Source organism: Myxocyprinus asiaticus, chromosome 12 (genome assembly GCF_019703515.2).
Source record: "Myxocyprinus asiaticus isolate MX2 ecotype Aquarium Trade chromosome 12, UBuf_Myxa_2, whole genome shotgun sequence".
Taxonomy (NCBI): domain Eukaryota; kingdom Metazoa; phylum Chordata; class Actinopteri; order Cypriniformes; family Catostomidae; genus Myxocyprinus; species Myxocyprinus asiaticus.
Window position 1 is genome coordinate 46214629 of NC_059355.1, and position 17080 is coordinate 46231708.

Genomic DNA, 17080 nt, shown 5'->3' on the forward strand with positions numbered 1-17080 from the left:
CTTAAAGAGCACCTATTATGGTTTTTCAAATATTACCTTTCATGTAGTGTGTTATATAGCTGTTTGTGAATGTAAAAAAGTCTGCAAAGTTTCAAAAATCAAAGTGCATGACAAATGGAGTTATTGACTCCCAAAAGAAAGAACCAATTCTGAACACCTGAAACGAGTCGTTAGTAATTCCAGACTTACTTCCTGTACTAACCTACGTAATTTGGTAACAAAAAACCCGCCTCTGGTCTTCACTGGCTGCTCGTGAACAGCTTTGACCCGCCCTCAAACACTACACTAAGAGGTAGACCAATCACAACAGACTGGGACATCTGACCAATCAGAGCAGAGTAGGCTCTCTGAAAGGAGGAGTTTAGAATGAATCGTTTAGAACAGATCATTGAACGAGCCGTTTTTGACTCTGGGAAAAAAAAAAGGTAATGCTGCAATTTAAATTATGAGCAAATTAAAGTGTTTTTTGACCTTGGATGCATGTAAATCTATTGTATGAGACCTTTAAAACAAAATTAGGCATGTTTAAAAACCATAATATGTGCTCTTTAAGGTTAATGCTCTTTCGAGTTTTAAGTCAACAAAACCTTCCTCCCTGCCCTAAACCTTAAACCTAACCGATAGTGTCATAAAAAGTAAATGTGATATAAAAAACGCAATTACTGAAGCGATTACCATGGCACTTTCGGCTCACGTGTCGACTCTCATGCTCTTCAGGACACATACCCCGGTCCTTTGCATCATAAGTACTATGCTTTATCAATTGAGCTGATTGAGCCAATGTTACTCTGTAAGGTTGGTTAGGATTCTAGAACAGAGCAATGTTTCGATAGCGTCATACAAAAAAATAACATATTTGTCTGTACATGTTATGCTCGGATAGAAGAAAGTATATATATATATATATATATATATATATAAACAACACTTTAGCTTTAATGATCTTTCTTTGACTGGCATTTGTCACTCTTAATTTAACTTTTATAGTGTAAAAGAAGGGGAATGTTTGGGCAAAATGGATAGGCAGGTGGAAAAACCAATTCTTTGGAAAAGAAAAGGAAATTCTGAAAAGACTCAACAGCACAGACTTTATCCATCTGCTTTTGATTTAAGACAGAGATGTGTGAGATGACTGTTGCTAGAATTATTCCCTGCAGGTCAGCCCTGGTTTGGCTCTGTCTGCCCCTACAAAAGCCACAATTTAGTACAGTTGGTCCAAGTATTAACACAAACCTTCAAGTCCAGGAAGTTCAAAAGAATCTCTGAGACTAAAGCAGTCCTGCTGAGTTTAGCTCAGACCTAGTCATGTTAATCATGTTAGTCATGTTACTAGTTTTGCTGCTTGGACCTAACATTCTGTCGTACCACACGGTGTCAAGCCGAGGCATGAAAGGTCAAGTTTGTCAAGTCATGTTTTGGAGCTGTGGGGCATGCCAAAATCTTAAAGTGGAAAGATAACAGGATAAAAATTAATATAGAAACATACAGGGGGGTCTGTACAAATATTTCGAGTATTTCTCACAGCTAAAGTTTTACGAAATTCAAATCCTTAAATGGAAGTTATCCAAATCCAAATACTATAAATATAATAAATGATTAGATATTAGAATATTATCCCCTCATAAATTCTGTTGTGAGTGGCTTCAGGAATATTCTAAGTTTTATTCCAAATAAAAACTATCAGGCTGTGTTTGCAGACATTAAACACTAAACAGTGGTTAAACAAAAGTGTATATGAAATAAATGTTTTAATAAATAATAAATGTTTGGGGAGAACACATTACTCTGAGGTGCAGAAAGATAAACACTTCTTTTTTTAATGGGATGTTGTAAAATTGAGCAATGTTAAACAATGATTAATTTGACCACTTCTGACAATTTCGTGTCACTAAAGGCTGAAACATAATTTACGCAAGGACGTAAACACAGATGCTTCTATGCAAGCTCTATTTTGTGCGTTGCTGCGTTACAAAATGTGACAGACCACAATTCATGACACAACGCAAGTATGTGTTGCCACAAGGGCGCTAAAGCAGGCATTAATGTGAGCTGCCCGCTTATGGCGAAGTCCAATCAAACAATTACCCTTTTGCAATTACCCTTTTACAGTATGTAGTATGTATACTTAGCATATACTGTATGCAGATTGTCTGCATGTATGAAACATTGTGCTCTGCTGTTTACTAAAAATTTCGGGAAATGTAATAGGTCATCTTGGTATTCCATGCAGAAAATTAGCAAAATGCACATAGTATATATACTACATTTTTATGCTGTTTCGAGCATACTGTAGCTATACAGCATTTGTGTAAAATATCACTGCTGAAGACAAAGAGACTTGACCACCTGTGCTTGAACCTAAAACAGACAGTAAGTTTGTAATTTTTTGTAAGGGCGGAAAACCCTTCTTGTAGACCACACAGATTTTATGAAAAAATTCCAGAAGGACCCTTGACAGAACTTCCCTCACACAAGCTTGTCAAAATCCTGTTTTAATGCATACAAAAGATTAGTATTGCTATTATTAAATGAAACATGGAAATAATCAAGACATATGTTCCAATTCACACACACAAAGAAAAACAATGTCCCTCCACAGGTCATCTACCCTGCCAGACCTAATTTGACATGATTTGTTGTAAAATCTGGTGCGCTGAACCCTAAAAACACTGCAAAGTACAATATGCGCTAAACTGAAGGGTGAACTTTCTGACGAGTAGTGTCCTAAAGCTGCCTACATGAATATAGCAATAGACAGTAACAATAAGTGACTCATGACAGGATGTTTTTTAAAGCTTTTATGAATGATGCAAAATCATGACTCGATAATCTAAGAAACACTCCAAGTTTACATAGTGATCTTGTAGATGTTAAATGAAATATGGCAACAATTTGAACTCAGTTTTATATTTGATTAAGGCAAGCATCACTTAAACTATTGATCATACTTGAGTTTTGAATAAACCCACAGTCCAAATGTAACATGAATGATACCTCAAAATGATATGACTCATTGAGGAGAGGTGAGTTATTACTTTTCTTAGCAATCAGATTTACTGCTTCACTCATTTTCTGTTCCACATAAGAAAGAAAGTCATATGGGTTTGTAGCAACATGAGTAAATGATAACAGAATTTTCATTTTTGAGTGCACTATCCCTTTAAAAATAATAGTATTGTTATGAATTATAATATATTTTGTACAGATCTCATGTATGGAGCTCAAATGGACAACACAAGCCTTGCTTTCCCAAACCTCTGATTGACACTATGAACTGTGATATGATGAATTTATGATTTCCTGAGCAAAATACTGAACTGAAGCCAAAACCTCTATCCACACATCAGTAACATATCCCCATAACTCATTCACTGTCTGTATTTAATTACAGAAAGGTGTCAGGGAAAAGTCCCTCCAGTCATTGATTCAAAAATGTAATCTTTGGGGTTTCCGGGCCTAGTGGTGAATGTCCAAGTAAATCTTGATGGGAGGAACAATTTAATTCAAGTTGCATATTCGCCTCTATTTCACAACAATACAATACTGTATGTTGCAATCTACTTCAATTAAATAAAATCAAGCCTGATTTACTGACAAAATCCAGAAGAACATTGGCGATTTCAGACAGTGCCATACTGAAATCTTATATATGTCAATATATGTTAAACATATAGTATATTTGTAATATGTACAGTATGTTCAGGTTTTCACTGATATAAAATAAATCTCAAACTTGTACATATATGCAACAAAACTTTTAAAGTAGTATAAAATTATCATTTTCATATATATAACATTTATTTTCCCAAATAGTAGTGACATTTGCACATGTACAGTTCATACAGTATATGTCCAGATATATGAACTATTTTCAACTTCAGAGACTTTCATGTCCCAGGGGTTAATTTGTATGAACAGATTGAAACTTTTTTTATTTTTTTATGAAGGTCACATGAAAACCTACTCTTAAATTTCAGCATTTATTTAGGTACGTTTCAAATGCATTTTATGTATAGATTTGACTGTTTTAGCCTTGTCTCTGACCAAGACTTTCAATATTGAACAATGAAAATCAGGTAACACTTTACAATAAGGTTCCATTTGTTAACATTTCTTAACAACATGAGTTAACATGAACTGACAATAAACAATCCTTTTACAGCATTTATTAATCTAAGTTAATGTTAATTTCAACATATACTAACTCATTTTTAAAATCAAACATTAGTTAATGCACTATCAAATAACATGATTTAACAATGAACAATTGTGTTTTTATTAACTAACATTAACAAAGATTAATAAATGTTGCTGATGTGTTCATGATAATTAATGCATTAACTAATGTTAACAAATAGAACCTTACTGTAAAGTGTTACTGAAAATCTACTGTAAAAGTTAAAATTATTACTGAATGTTTTAAACTATGAACATCCAAACAATTTGTATATTTTTTATGTGAAAAATAATTTCTATCAATTTTTCAAAAATACGACTGTCCCACAGTTGGCGTGTCAATTCAACCACACCAAACAATTTGCCACTTACAAAGTGTTTTATCAAAAGTTAGTGTACTTGTTAACCAAGTCATATTTGAGATGAAATATGAGAAAAAACTAACTATCTATTTTAATTGGGTTTTAATTGGGTGTAATTTCCAATCAAGCTGTAATTTTGCCAAATTATTCAAAAAGTGTGAAAATACTATTTAATTGTATGTATTTAGGACACATAAAAATGTTAACTATGAAATTAGCCCTAACAGGACAAGGGCTTCGGCCAATTTATTTAAAAACATTAAAAATGTAATTTCCATCAGCATTATTTCCAGCACAGTATTCTATTAACACAATACAGAATTTGAGATGTGCAGGAAATGACACTGTGGGGGTGGGAATTTTCATGACATACAGAAAAAAATTACAAAAATGACATGAATCTCCCGTGATGCATATACATACACTGTTGGACATTGTTAGTATACAAATTTATATAAAGACAGCCTGAAAAATGTTTTAACAAGACTTTACTTTCTAGAAGTGTACAGTTCTAAAAGTGCCCAACGTTGAATAACCCCATATGTTTATAGGGACAAGACGTTTAAAAACTGGAACGCTCTCATTTTAATTAATGAAATTAAGTACAGTACACTGCAAGCCGTAAATCTCAGATCACAAGATTGTTTGATGATTGAACAGAATCAAGCATGTTAAACATTCTAAATATTAACAACAATATCCCAGTGTTGCTAATAACTGCGCTATTGTTAGCTTGTTACATTATACCATTTTTAATGTGGAAACATTCAGCAACTCTGTTTAGAAATCATAACAGATAAATGCAAATTAAAGCCAATTTCCTGCCTTTGAGCAAATGTGTCTTTCGTACATGAACTTCAGCAAAACTCTATGGTCCATTAGTTTTAAACCATCATTTGTCTTAGCATATTTCCCTCTCTGTTTAGAAAGATATTTGAGACACTTCCCATCTATTATGCTCAATAATACACATGAGAAAATGAATACCTTAGCTACGGGAAACCTTTTCAATAATCCACTGCATTCCAGGACCCAGCTATAGACAAATTTTGCAGCCCTCGTCCTGGGAGGGTTTGCTATGTGTGTGTCTAGAAATACCCCTGGAGACTGAACAAGAAGAGAGAGTGGATTAAAAACTAAAGGCTATGCTGGGCCTGAATCAGAAATAGTGCTGCAGGAAGTTGTTGATGATTGTTTTGTTGGTTGGAGAGCTCTCGCGGTGTGTGGTGGATGTCAGATTGAAGGGACTGAGATGGCAGAGGGCCCCAGAGACAGAGTCAGGATTAGAGGGGATTTAGTCAATGTAGAGAATTAGACGACCAGCAGGGAGACAGGCCTACTCTCCAGCCCACACGCTCAGCTGTTTGCCTTCGAGTTAACTGCGGTTTTATTTCTGCTAGTGTTTTATTTAGGTTAATCAATTCATTTTTTGGCTTTCCTACAATCTTAAAAATAAAGGTTAAAAAAAAAAGTAAGTAAAAAAGCTAAGTAATTTTTACAATATGCAAATTGATTTTTAACGATAACTTTTAAACCTTTAAAGACAGACCTGATGTGAGCTCTGAGGTTGCTAAACGATTGTATCAGCTTCTGTTGAAGCCATCAGTCTGCGGAAATCCACCAATCACAGAATTGCAGCGAACAAGGTGCACCAAAAGAGCTCTGCAGCAACCGCTGGAGAGTCGGTCTCCCAACACTCTCAAGCTCCTTATATTTTTGCATATATCAAAATATTTTGAAGGGCTGCAACGTGTATCTGCGCTGAACCGAATGGATACAGGGCCTTTGGTACAGTACACACAGTCACACGAATGATTACATATTGAATCTTAGCATGCTTGAAACCAATAGCATGGTTTCAACATATAGCGAACAACACAAACCGCGTAGAACTAAAATGAAAAAAGACTGCGGATCAACACGGGACCACACATGACCAAACATTAACAGAACAGAGCACCACACGGTACACTAGAAACTACGGATCACAAAAATGCATGTGAAGTTTATACTAGCTAGCTCTCTATTTTTCCCAACTGTGATGGAACTAAACAAATTATAAACTTGTCTGACTTAAATAAGCCAGAGATTGAAGACCCGCCGCTGTCTCTAAAATCTGTTGTTTGGGAGCTTTATGGTTTCTCAGTAAACTACAGTAATACTGGTAGTTTAACTAAATGACAAGTTTGTAACAAGTTTTAAAACAAGAAATTATTCATTTTTATTGTGTTGTTTATGGTGAAGCTTTCTGAGCAAAAGCAAAACATAAACCATACAATTATGTAATCTGTTCTCTTAGTGTGGCTCTCTGAATCTTTAACCAAACAAGCTGACACTTTCTTGCTAAAGTGATGTCTTCTAAACATTTGTGGCTGAGGTGAATGATCAAGAGATTATGTCATGAATTCCCATGCTGTGACTCCATGCAGATTGCAATGACTCAACAGAGACAGTATAATGATGAGGAAATGGACCACTAAAATAAGGGTTTCCACCCCCAAGCACCTTTTAAAATATTACATGGATTTTTATTCATCTTACTGATTCAAGTCTTTTGAATCTGTTCACCAAAGTGATTCGTTCACAAATGCAGTCAGAAACCATTTCTTTAGATTACATCTTTGCACCAATAGGTGGAGGTAAATGTGTGTAATGTGTAAAGGAGTGAGTCTTTGAATCATTGATTCAACTGATTCGTTAAAAAACACTTGTTCATACTGTAAATGGATTGATATTGTCTTATATTCTGATTGTTCCAATCAAAATTAGATGAAACATCTGGTTTTGGTTAGTGCTTGTTATACTGATCCAACTGAATCCAGATCAGTGTTCCCAAGCTGTACTTGTCTTGTTTGGTTTTAATCCAGGGCAGAAAGCTCGGGTCAATTAATTGGTCAGGGCACACTACGTCTTTGGGGAGTCAGCTACAACAACAGAAGAAATCCCAAACTTGTGGTTTCATGTTTATGTTAATACATTTTTCTAAACCAACCATCATATTAATTGTGACTATCAGAAGCCAATGTACTGAATAGACTTGAAAGGGTTTGATATTAAAATGCAGTGTTTGGAAACTTTCTTAAAAAAATACTTCAGAAATACTTCACCCAAAAAATATGTTATTATTTACTCTCTTTCATTGTTTGAAACCTGTATGACTTTCTTTCTTTTAGTAACGACATACTTTTTCCAACAAATAGCAGTGCAGCACGACAAAGTGCTACATAGCTGTTTTCAGTGTAGAGATGTTCACAAGTCTTTCATCTGAAGTCCGCTTTAAGTCTTTAACACTAGAGTCTGAGTCAATTCTCGAGTCTTTTGTCACGAGTCAGAGTCGAGTCTCAAGTCACTAAATGTTTCATCTTTTATATATATATATATATATATATATATATATATATATATATATTATTTTTTATTTTATTTTTTTTGAAAAAATACACTACTTAAAATTATAAATGTATGATCTTTGAAAAATCTGAGATACTAATAGGATTCTTCCTGAACTTGTAAAAATGTATTTTATTTATTTCATTTTATTTTATGATTTCATAGACTTAATTAACTTATCCTGTACGTTTTTTTTTTGTTTGTTTTTGTTTTTTTGTAATAAAGGTGCCACAGTTTTTCCTCATGGTCAGTTGAGCAAGGCTCAGAATTGTGCACACAAGAAATGCAATATAACATATGCAATGCAATGTAATGCGGTATCATTTGGTATGGCTGGGTGATTTGGCCAAAAAAATTAAATGATCACAATATTTTTTTCACATGATATATACTGTACATTTCATATCATTAATGGGGCAGAACTGCATTCCACATGTTTAACATGCGGTTTAGGATTTAATCCTACATAAGGTGTGTGACTTCTTTTTGATGAAACTGAGCCAATTTCATTATCTTCAGCTGTTGTTTGACTCCACTGAAAGACTTTCTTGTGACGTTTCAGTATCCAGCTTAGTAGGTGGCAGTAATGCACCATAAACTGGATTGCCAACCGGCAATAAACATCACCAGAAGAAAACTTTCTTGCCTATGACAGCACTTTGGATCATGACATTTTTTTTAAATTAATAGTACATAAATAAACTGCAATGGTGATGTTGCAGTTGTTGTTGTGTTCAGTCGACAGTTGTTGTATTGCATTGTCAGTGCTGTCTTGTTCAATAAACAATGATATTAAATTAGCCAGATAGCTAGCTAATGGCTAGCGGCTACCAAGCCTGATTGGTTTCCATGACAGCAGAGCTTCCTGCTAATATTACCTAACAGGCTGATTTCATGTCTGTGATTCAGTTAGCTAGTTGTGTGTATTACTTTGCCGAACATCTTGGGTTTTTTGTGACACGTACATGTTTCGATCAGCTACTCTAAATGTAGAACATAGGCTAAATATGGAAAATTACTCAAAAGTTTATCATCGATATCAAAAAAAATTTTTTTTTTATAAATATCGATATCGTTTTATTGCCCAGCCATATCATTAGGTATAATTTTGACAAAAAACTTGCCATCTGTTTTAAGTCCACAAAAAACTGTGTGTGCTGATTGCAAGTTGCTAAAATATGGGACAAACCTCTCTCTCTCTCTCTCTCACTCTCTCTCTCTCTCTCACACACACACACACACACACACACACACACAAACACACACACACACACACGTGCACACACGTTGGTGCAGCTATCATTGTGAGGACTCTCCATAGACATAATGATTTTTATACTGTACGAACTATAGATTCTATCCCCTAACCCTAACCCTACCCCTAAACCTAACCCTCACAAAAAACTTTTTACATTTTCAATAAAACATCGTTTGGTATGTTTTTTAAGCGATTTGAATTATTGGGACACTAAAAAACCTAAAAAAAAAAGTCCTCGTAAACCATTTAAACCTGCCCATACACACAGACATAGAGAGAGAGAAGGAGAGGGGGGAGAGGCAGCCTACATACTACGAAAACATTAATAAAAGCGCTAGGTTTAAATTGATGCAACCTCTGGTCGGCATCGGCGACCCTAATGCGTTATGTAGCTACACTGCACAATGTTTGCGACGGTACAATATTAGCTAGCTTTGTGTGATAATTAATGTGACTGACCTTTGAGAATGTGTTCTTCCTGAAGTTTCTGCTTCTGAGGGCACAACCAAATGTGAGCATAAATGGCACGGCAGGTGCCATCATGTTTAATGGGACTCTTATTACATTTCGGGGTTTACGTGGAAATACATCATCAAATTCTATGATAAGGGTCTGATCGATCATGACACATGGGGAAATGTGAAGCAGATGTAATAAAACCATACCAATAAAAAACAAATTCTTCCTTTAAGATATTAATAGTTAAGGTTAAGGTTTTTGAAACATTCACGAGTCCTTTGTGTCGAGTCGAGTCAAGTCTGAAGTCATTTTATGTCGAGTCTGGAGTTAAGTCTAAAGTCTTTTAAAAAGCTACTCGAGTGCGACTCGAGTCTAAGTCTCTAACTCGAGTCCCCATCTCTGTTTCAATGTCACATTGTATTGTGTAAGAAGCTTTAAAGCCGAGTGAACTGAGGAAATAATCAAATACGCTCACCTTAACTGTCATAAATCAGTTTGTTCTGACAGTTCATGTAAATGAATGATAAAATTAAAAAAAAAAAAAAAAACTCAAATCGATTCTCTTCAAAGAAGTTCCTGTGCAGAATGTTAGGTCTTCTTTTTTAACATTGAAATGTTTAGTTAAATGCTGCTGCTGTTTATCTGAGTATAAAAATTAGGGTGTATTCCAGGTTTTAGTTGTATTTAGTTTTAATTTATCCTTTAAAATGTAATACTGTCACCTTAATTTAAATGGTTCATTCATTCAAAAACCCTCATTGTTTGATTGTTTGGTTTTTCATAAAAATGTGGCGCTGATTGAATAATAAATTATTTAACTGGATAGTTGTATATTTAAAAAGAAGTTTTTTAGTTAGCCAATTTTTGTTAGTAGCTTGTAGTGTAGCTTGTAGCTAGTTTCATAGTAGTCACCATGACATATCAGGCAGTCTCTACATCAAACATATCTTTATTCTCCCTCTAAATTCTGACAGACCACATCAAGCACAAATCTCTCTTTAGGGTTCAACATGTTTATTTCCATTGTGATAAAATTATTCTTAATTAGTCCCTTTCTCAGGGTCTGTTTGATTCTGCTGACGAATGGCATATTTGTTTTTGCAGTCTTAGATTGGATTTTGTCCCTGAGGAATAAAAGCCCATTGACCAGGGAGTGTTTAATAAACTTTTCGGCTCTTACCCACCATTATTAAAGGATGCTGGGGGCTTTTATCAGGCTTTGTCAATGTAAACAAAGACTTAGTTCAGGTTGTTGGAGCAGAAATGTTCACAGATCATTTGCAGTATTTGAGGATGTCAGGTAAACTGCAAAACATTTGCCCAAAATGGTTCATCACTTATGGCAATGAAAATAAATTTGAATGCTGTATGGTTAGAAGCCAACACACTGTCATTCTACAAACTTTCTTTAGGGTTTTTTCAAAATCCAACATTTCTAACACTAACTCATCCTAAAGCTTTCGAGCTACATTCACCAAACTCAGCAAACCTTCAGGCTATCCTTGAATGGGTGCTATGTCTTTTCTAACTGAATGGACTTATGATTTTCATATACAGTGGACAAGAAAAAATCTGAAAAATCCCATAGAATTACATTGAGGGAATGTTCAAATGGGCCAACAGAATGTTCGTGAATTCGAACTCCAATTGTCAAAAATTCAAATGTAAACAAACCTACTTTCGTGGGTTAAGTAAGGAATAATGTACAGTCAGCCAGTTGTTATTGCACAAGCCCCAACAGAGTGATCAGGACCCAGATGTGAATCAAAGTTCTGTCCATTTGACTCCTCAATAGTTAGCCTATTACAAGGCTACTTGCCAAAAAAAATGAAAGATTGATTTGCACTGAAATTATGTAATTATGTGAGAAGAAATAAATCGCTGAACAGCTGAAATCCACCTCCGGTTTGAGTAAAAATGACAGTTTCATCAATATTCAGCCAATTACAAGACTACTTGCCAAATAAATAAATAAATACACATGAAACATTGATTTGAGTTACAATTATTTTATTAGCTTACTTGTAGAGATCACACAGTGATCTGAGAAGCAGGAGAGATGACTCGCAGAACTCGGATGAGTGGTCTGATACATCTAAATCCCTGGATGTGCGGTTGTTACAGAGCAATATCTGACCACTGGATGGAGCAATTGACCAATCACGTATTCGAGTATTCCAAAGAGCCATGTAATAAGTAGATTTATGTGTATTTATGCCACATACATCTATGTGACAGTATATCACTGTGACAGTCTGTCTGACTATCTAACTAGTTGGCTAGCTGTTTTTCTTAGTGTAATGTCTGTATGAACATCAAACTTAAAACTTTACCTATCTATTGACCCCTCATGTCGATCAAAACCTGTAGGATTGAGTTTTGTTTTTTTGGTTTATTTCATGGAAAACACAAAAAGACATGTTTATCAGAATATAAAATTGAAAGTAGACCGCAACCATAGCTGTCAAGCTCCGGTCAAGCACACTGTGGGAAATACAGTAATAATTCCTATATAATAAAAAGCACAGTATAGCAAAAATACAGTAATTTCCTCGTGATTTGAGAGTCAATTTGTCATTTGGTTGCCAACAATTTTGCCAGGTGCAATAACACAATGACTACGTCACTTACTCTGTTTCTCATTTTTATTCGTTTTGTCAACAGTTAGAAAACTACATTCAGCAGAATGTAAAGACGGGAATGGTGCATATCCAGGCAGATGCAGTCCATAACCAGACAGCCACGATGCTGGAGATCGGCACCAACCTGCTCACACAGACTGTAGAGCAAACCAGGAAACTCAATGTAGTTGAGGCCAAGGTAACTATATTTGACACCAACTGTCACAACATGCAAAATTGTGAAAAAGCAGATTAATGAGAATCACAGAACACAGTCTTTGCATCAGTGGCAATACTAAATCAAAAATAATGCCATAAAAAGATTTCATTTATCAATAAACGTCATACAAAGTCCAGTAAACATAAAAAAAAAAAAAAGCTAAATCAATATTCGGTGTGACCACCTTTGCCTTCAAAACAGCACCAATTCTCCTAAGTCACCTGGACACAGTTTTTCTTGGTTGTTGGCAGATAGGATGTTCTAAACACAGTTCTTCTATCTATTTAGGCTGTCTCAACTGCTTCTGTCTCTTCATGTAATCTCAGACTGACTCTATGTTCTGTTGGGGCCATGCTATTTGTTGCAGAGCTCCCTGTTCTTCTATTCTATTCTATTTGCAAAAGTAATGTTTGGGAGTTTAAAATGTATATTTTCTATTGACACACTAAAGCTGAAGATATAAATAACCATCTTAAGACAAATGTTTTTGTGAAACATCTTATGTGCTTATCTTATAAGACTTTTGCACAGTACTGTATATATATATATATATATATATATATAGGGCTGATGAATATATATATAAATATATATACAGTATATATTCCAAATCTTCATTAATCTCATGTTCTTAATACTTTTTTGTTTGAAGGTTATGAACCAGACATCAAGAATTGCAATCCAGTTATATGAGAATTCATTATCAACAAGCAAACTGGAGAAGGAACTCTTGACACAGATTACTGAAATTTCAAAACTTCGAGACAAGAACAGGTTAGATTTTATCTTTTATCATTTTAAGATTTTATCTTTGAATTTGTGTTTTTTAAGCCAACAAATATATTTACGTAATATTACTACATCAACCTAACCAGTTGGAAAGAAAAAGCACAAAAGGGATCTTTTGGTCTCAATTCCTACTAGACTGCAATAAGATTAAATGAAGAGAAAATGGAGACATTTGCTGAAGTCTCCTGCTTCTCAAATGCTTCTCCTTAGAAAAAGACCCAAGTAATCTCACGTACTGTGTCTCCTATATAGAGTTTCAAAAGAGATATCAACAATGTCTCAGATTTGCCAAGACACCAAAGTCTGCAATCAAAAGTCTGAGAATTTGTACATTTCTCATCATTCGCTACGCTATTCACATTACTTTTATAGCTCTGTACTGTTACTATATCTGTTGTCTCTTTTGTGTCTATTTTCATTTCTCTTTAAAAAAAAAAAAAAAAAGTAGGAACATCTGAGACTACATAAATACTAAAAATTAAACATTACAGAGAACTCCATTATGGAATTGTAATCCATTACAATCTTTTCTCTGGGGACAATCAACATTGGGTTATACCGATACAACTATTTTTTTAAGGGTCAAATCAGGTAAAAAAAATAAATAACATTTTTAAATAACTCAAAAGTTGCTTTTTACAGTTTATAGCAACATTTGGCTGCCTTAGAGATCTCGTTGGGCTCAAAAACCCTATTTTCCCATACTCGCCCTGCTCTGAGAGAGTTGGCATGGCAGGGGTGAAGCCTTTGTAAAGGGAAATAATCAGCTATTTAATTGATTGTTTATAATGTTTAATAACTCTGGAATAAGCACAGCACACAAAGCAGACCCCAGGCAAGTTTCCTTTGCACACTTACAAAGATGGACAAAGGGTTTTCCCAGAAAGCTTTGTACTTGACTCATGCTAGATTAAACAGATAACACTTGTTGTCATTCAACTTCGATGACCATTTGAACTGTGTTGTAAGCAGTGTTTTGGTAGCTGTATGGGGGCATCAGACGCAATTATAACGGACCACTACATTACAGATGAGCCAAAGCTATTCAATATTATATGTTTGCTTGTATTGAGTGAGAACAGAGAGTTGTCGACCTTTCCAAGCCGACGTACAACTGTGCAAGCAAAAAGTGTTCATAATTGCTTGCAGAATTAATGCTTGTTTAGCCAGGGTCAGCTTTATAGCATAATAGCCAATAAACAAACGTCCAGTAGATATACAGTACAACACTTAAATCATTGTGTACACATTTTAAGCTCTGGCGAAGAATTTAAATGGGGCTTGCCAGTTGACTGTGCCAAAACGATTTGTGTAATCAATCATGAATGATCAGTTTTGTATAGTTTATAAACATAACCTTTCGTCAGCTGGCAACAAAAGCTTCTTTAATGACTGTCTACTGTAATTTAACAAAGCAAACATTGGGTTACATGACTAGATGGATTTCTGATTTAGTTTCCAGTTATTTTCGGCTTCAACCCTGGGGTGGTGTTATTTTTCAACACTTACACACTAAGTCACACACAGTTAGAAGACACAGGTATCGGAATTGGGTCCTATACTGCGCTCACGTATTGTACTTACACTTGTGCTTGTAAAAATGTTCCGATACCAAAAATCGGTATCATCTGATGTACAAATATGTCACTAAAATAAAAAATTGTATATATAAAATATACAGTAGGTTGTATTGTGCTGTATTGACATTCAGGCTGTCGGTTGATAGTCAGTTGCCAGTGTGTTGTTAAGAGAGAATATAATTTATGACAGTCCATTGTGAGATTAATAAAGTGCAGTGCTGATGTATATTTATCATGAGAGATCAAGAGTTCAAAAGTCTGATTGCTTGGGAGAAGAAGCTGTCATGGAGTCGGCTGGTGCGGGTCCTGATGCTGGTATACCGCCTGCCCGATGGTAGCAGTGAGAGCAGCCCATGGCTCGGGTGGCTGGAGTCTCTGATGATCCTCCAAGCATTTTTTCACACACTGTCTGGTATAGATGTCCCGGAGGGAGGGAAGCTCACCTCCGATGATGTGTCTGCCAGTTCACACCACCCTTTGCAGGGCTTTGCGGTTGAGGGTGGTGCTGTTGCCGTACCAGGCGGTGATGCAGCCAGTCAGGATGCTCTCTACAGTGTTGGTGTAGAACCGTGTGAGTGTGTGGTGGTTCATTCCAAACTTCCTCAGCCATCTCAGGAAGAAGAGGTGTTGGTGAGCCTTCTTCACAATGGCCTCAGTGTGGATGGACCATGTGAGTTCCTCAGTGATGTGGCCACCGAGGAACTTGAAGCTGCTGACTCTCTCCACTGGTGCTCCATTGATGGTGATGGGGCTGTGTTCTCTGTCTTTTCTCCTGAAGTCCACCACAAGCTCCTTGTTCTTACTGACGTAGAGGGAGAGGTTGTGCTCCTGACACCAGCATGTCAGAGTGTGCACCTCCTCTCTGTAGGCTGTTTCATCATTGTCAGTGATCAGACCTACCACCGTCGTATCATCAGCAAACTTAATGATGGCATTGGAGCTATGTGTTGCCACACAGTCATGTGTGTACAGGGAATACAGGAGTGGGCTGAGTTTGAAATATGAAATATGAGCTTGTGAATGTGTAGCCGGTGTTGTGCCAACGCCAGCAGCTCAAACCTTTTAGCGCTCCTTGGCTCATACACGGAAAATAGAAATACCATCATGAGCATTGCACTCGTGTTGCAGCATTCAGCAGCTTGTGAGTGCGAGCAGTGGGGAAGCGCATATTTACTGAACTTTAGATTTTACATATATAAATGGGTATAAACCTGTTAATTGGACATGTGAATGGTGTTGTACCACATCTTTATAAGCGAGCGATGCAATAAAACTATTGCTCCTGTTTATAATCAACAAAGCTGTCTTTATCACAAGCGCGTAACGTTGGAGAGATCTAATTTTGTCTCGTCACATCGTGGCGCTCCCTCATAAAACAGCAACATAGCCAGAAATTGCAAAAACGCTTTGTGTAATCATACCATCTGTAGAGTGAAGAGAAACACTTAAAACAGATTTATGCACCCGTTATATCTCTCATCTTTCTAGAGCTCCATCTAATGTATGTATCCATGGTATTTTCTCTGCCATGTGAATCAGTCAATTTTAATAAGTATATAACAATATACATTATAATAATATTAATACAATAACATTAATAAATTACACAAAATGAAAACATATTATCTATCTTTAATATGCATATCTGTTTTGAATATATAACACAACTGATTTAGCAGCAAGGTTCTCTCAGAATTTTATCTGTTAACATTTTCAATGCATAAAGGTTCCATAATGTTAGTTAACTACATCAGTTAACATGAACTAACAATAAACACCACTTTTATATAATTTATTAATCTTGGTTAATGTTAATTCCAACATACAGTATTGTGGTAGTGGGGGTGTGGTTGAGAGACAGTTTGTGAATGGAGAGGGAGATCAGGAGATGAGAACGGTAAGGATCATCACCTGGCAGTGATTGTCTAACAGCTGTTTGTCATTGCAGTGAGAGTGGTGACGGGCTTTTAAGAGCGAGCCAGATACCAGTGAGGGGGAGAGAGCTGCACGGAGCAGAATGTTCCAGCGTGCAATATTTCTGTTGTGCTGAAAAGCATTATTGAGTGTGTACACTGAAAAGTGTGATATTTGAGTCTGTGAAAGTGTTGGAAATAAAGCCCCTTTTGAGTTGGATCTCGCCGTCTTCCGCTTTTTCCTTTTCAACGAAAACTAAGAACTTTGTTGCAAGTATATTAATACATTTTTATACACTGGCGGCCAAAAGT

General features: G+C 35.8%; 1 protein-coding gene across 3 annotated transcripts in view; it reads left to right on the forward strand.

Annotated features, from left to right (window-relative positions):
- Positions 1 to 17080, forward strand: part of LOC127449485 (angiopoietin-4-like) — a 69554-nt gene that overhangs the window by 19811 nt on the left and 32663 nt on the right. For all 3 annotated transcript variants that reach the window (XM_051712952.1, XM_051712953.1, XM_051712954.1), the window contains 2 exons: positions 12310 to 12465; positions 13139 to 13260. In XM_051712952.1, coding sequence (XP_051568912.1) covers positions 12310 to 12465; positions 13139 to 13260 — 278 coding nt within the window. The remainder of the gene's footprint in view (positions 1 to 12309; positions 12466 to 13138; positions 13261 to 17080) is intronic.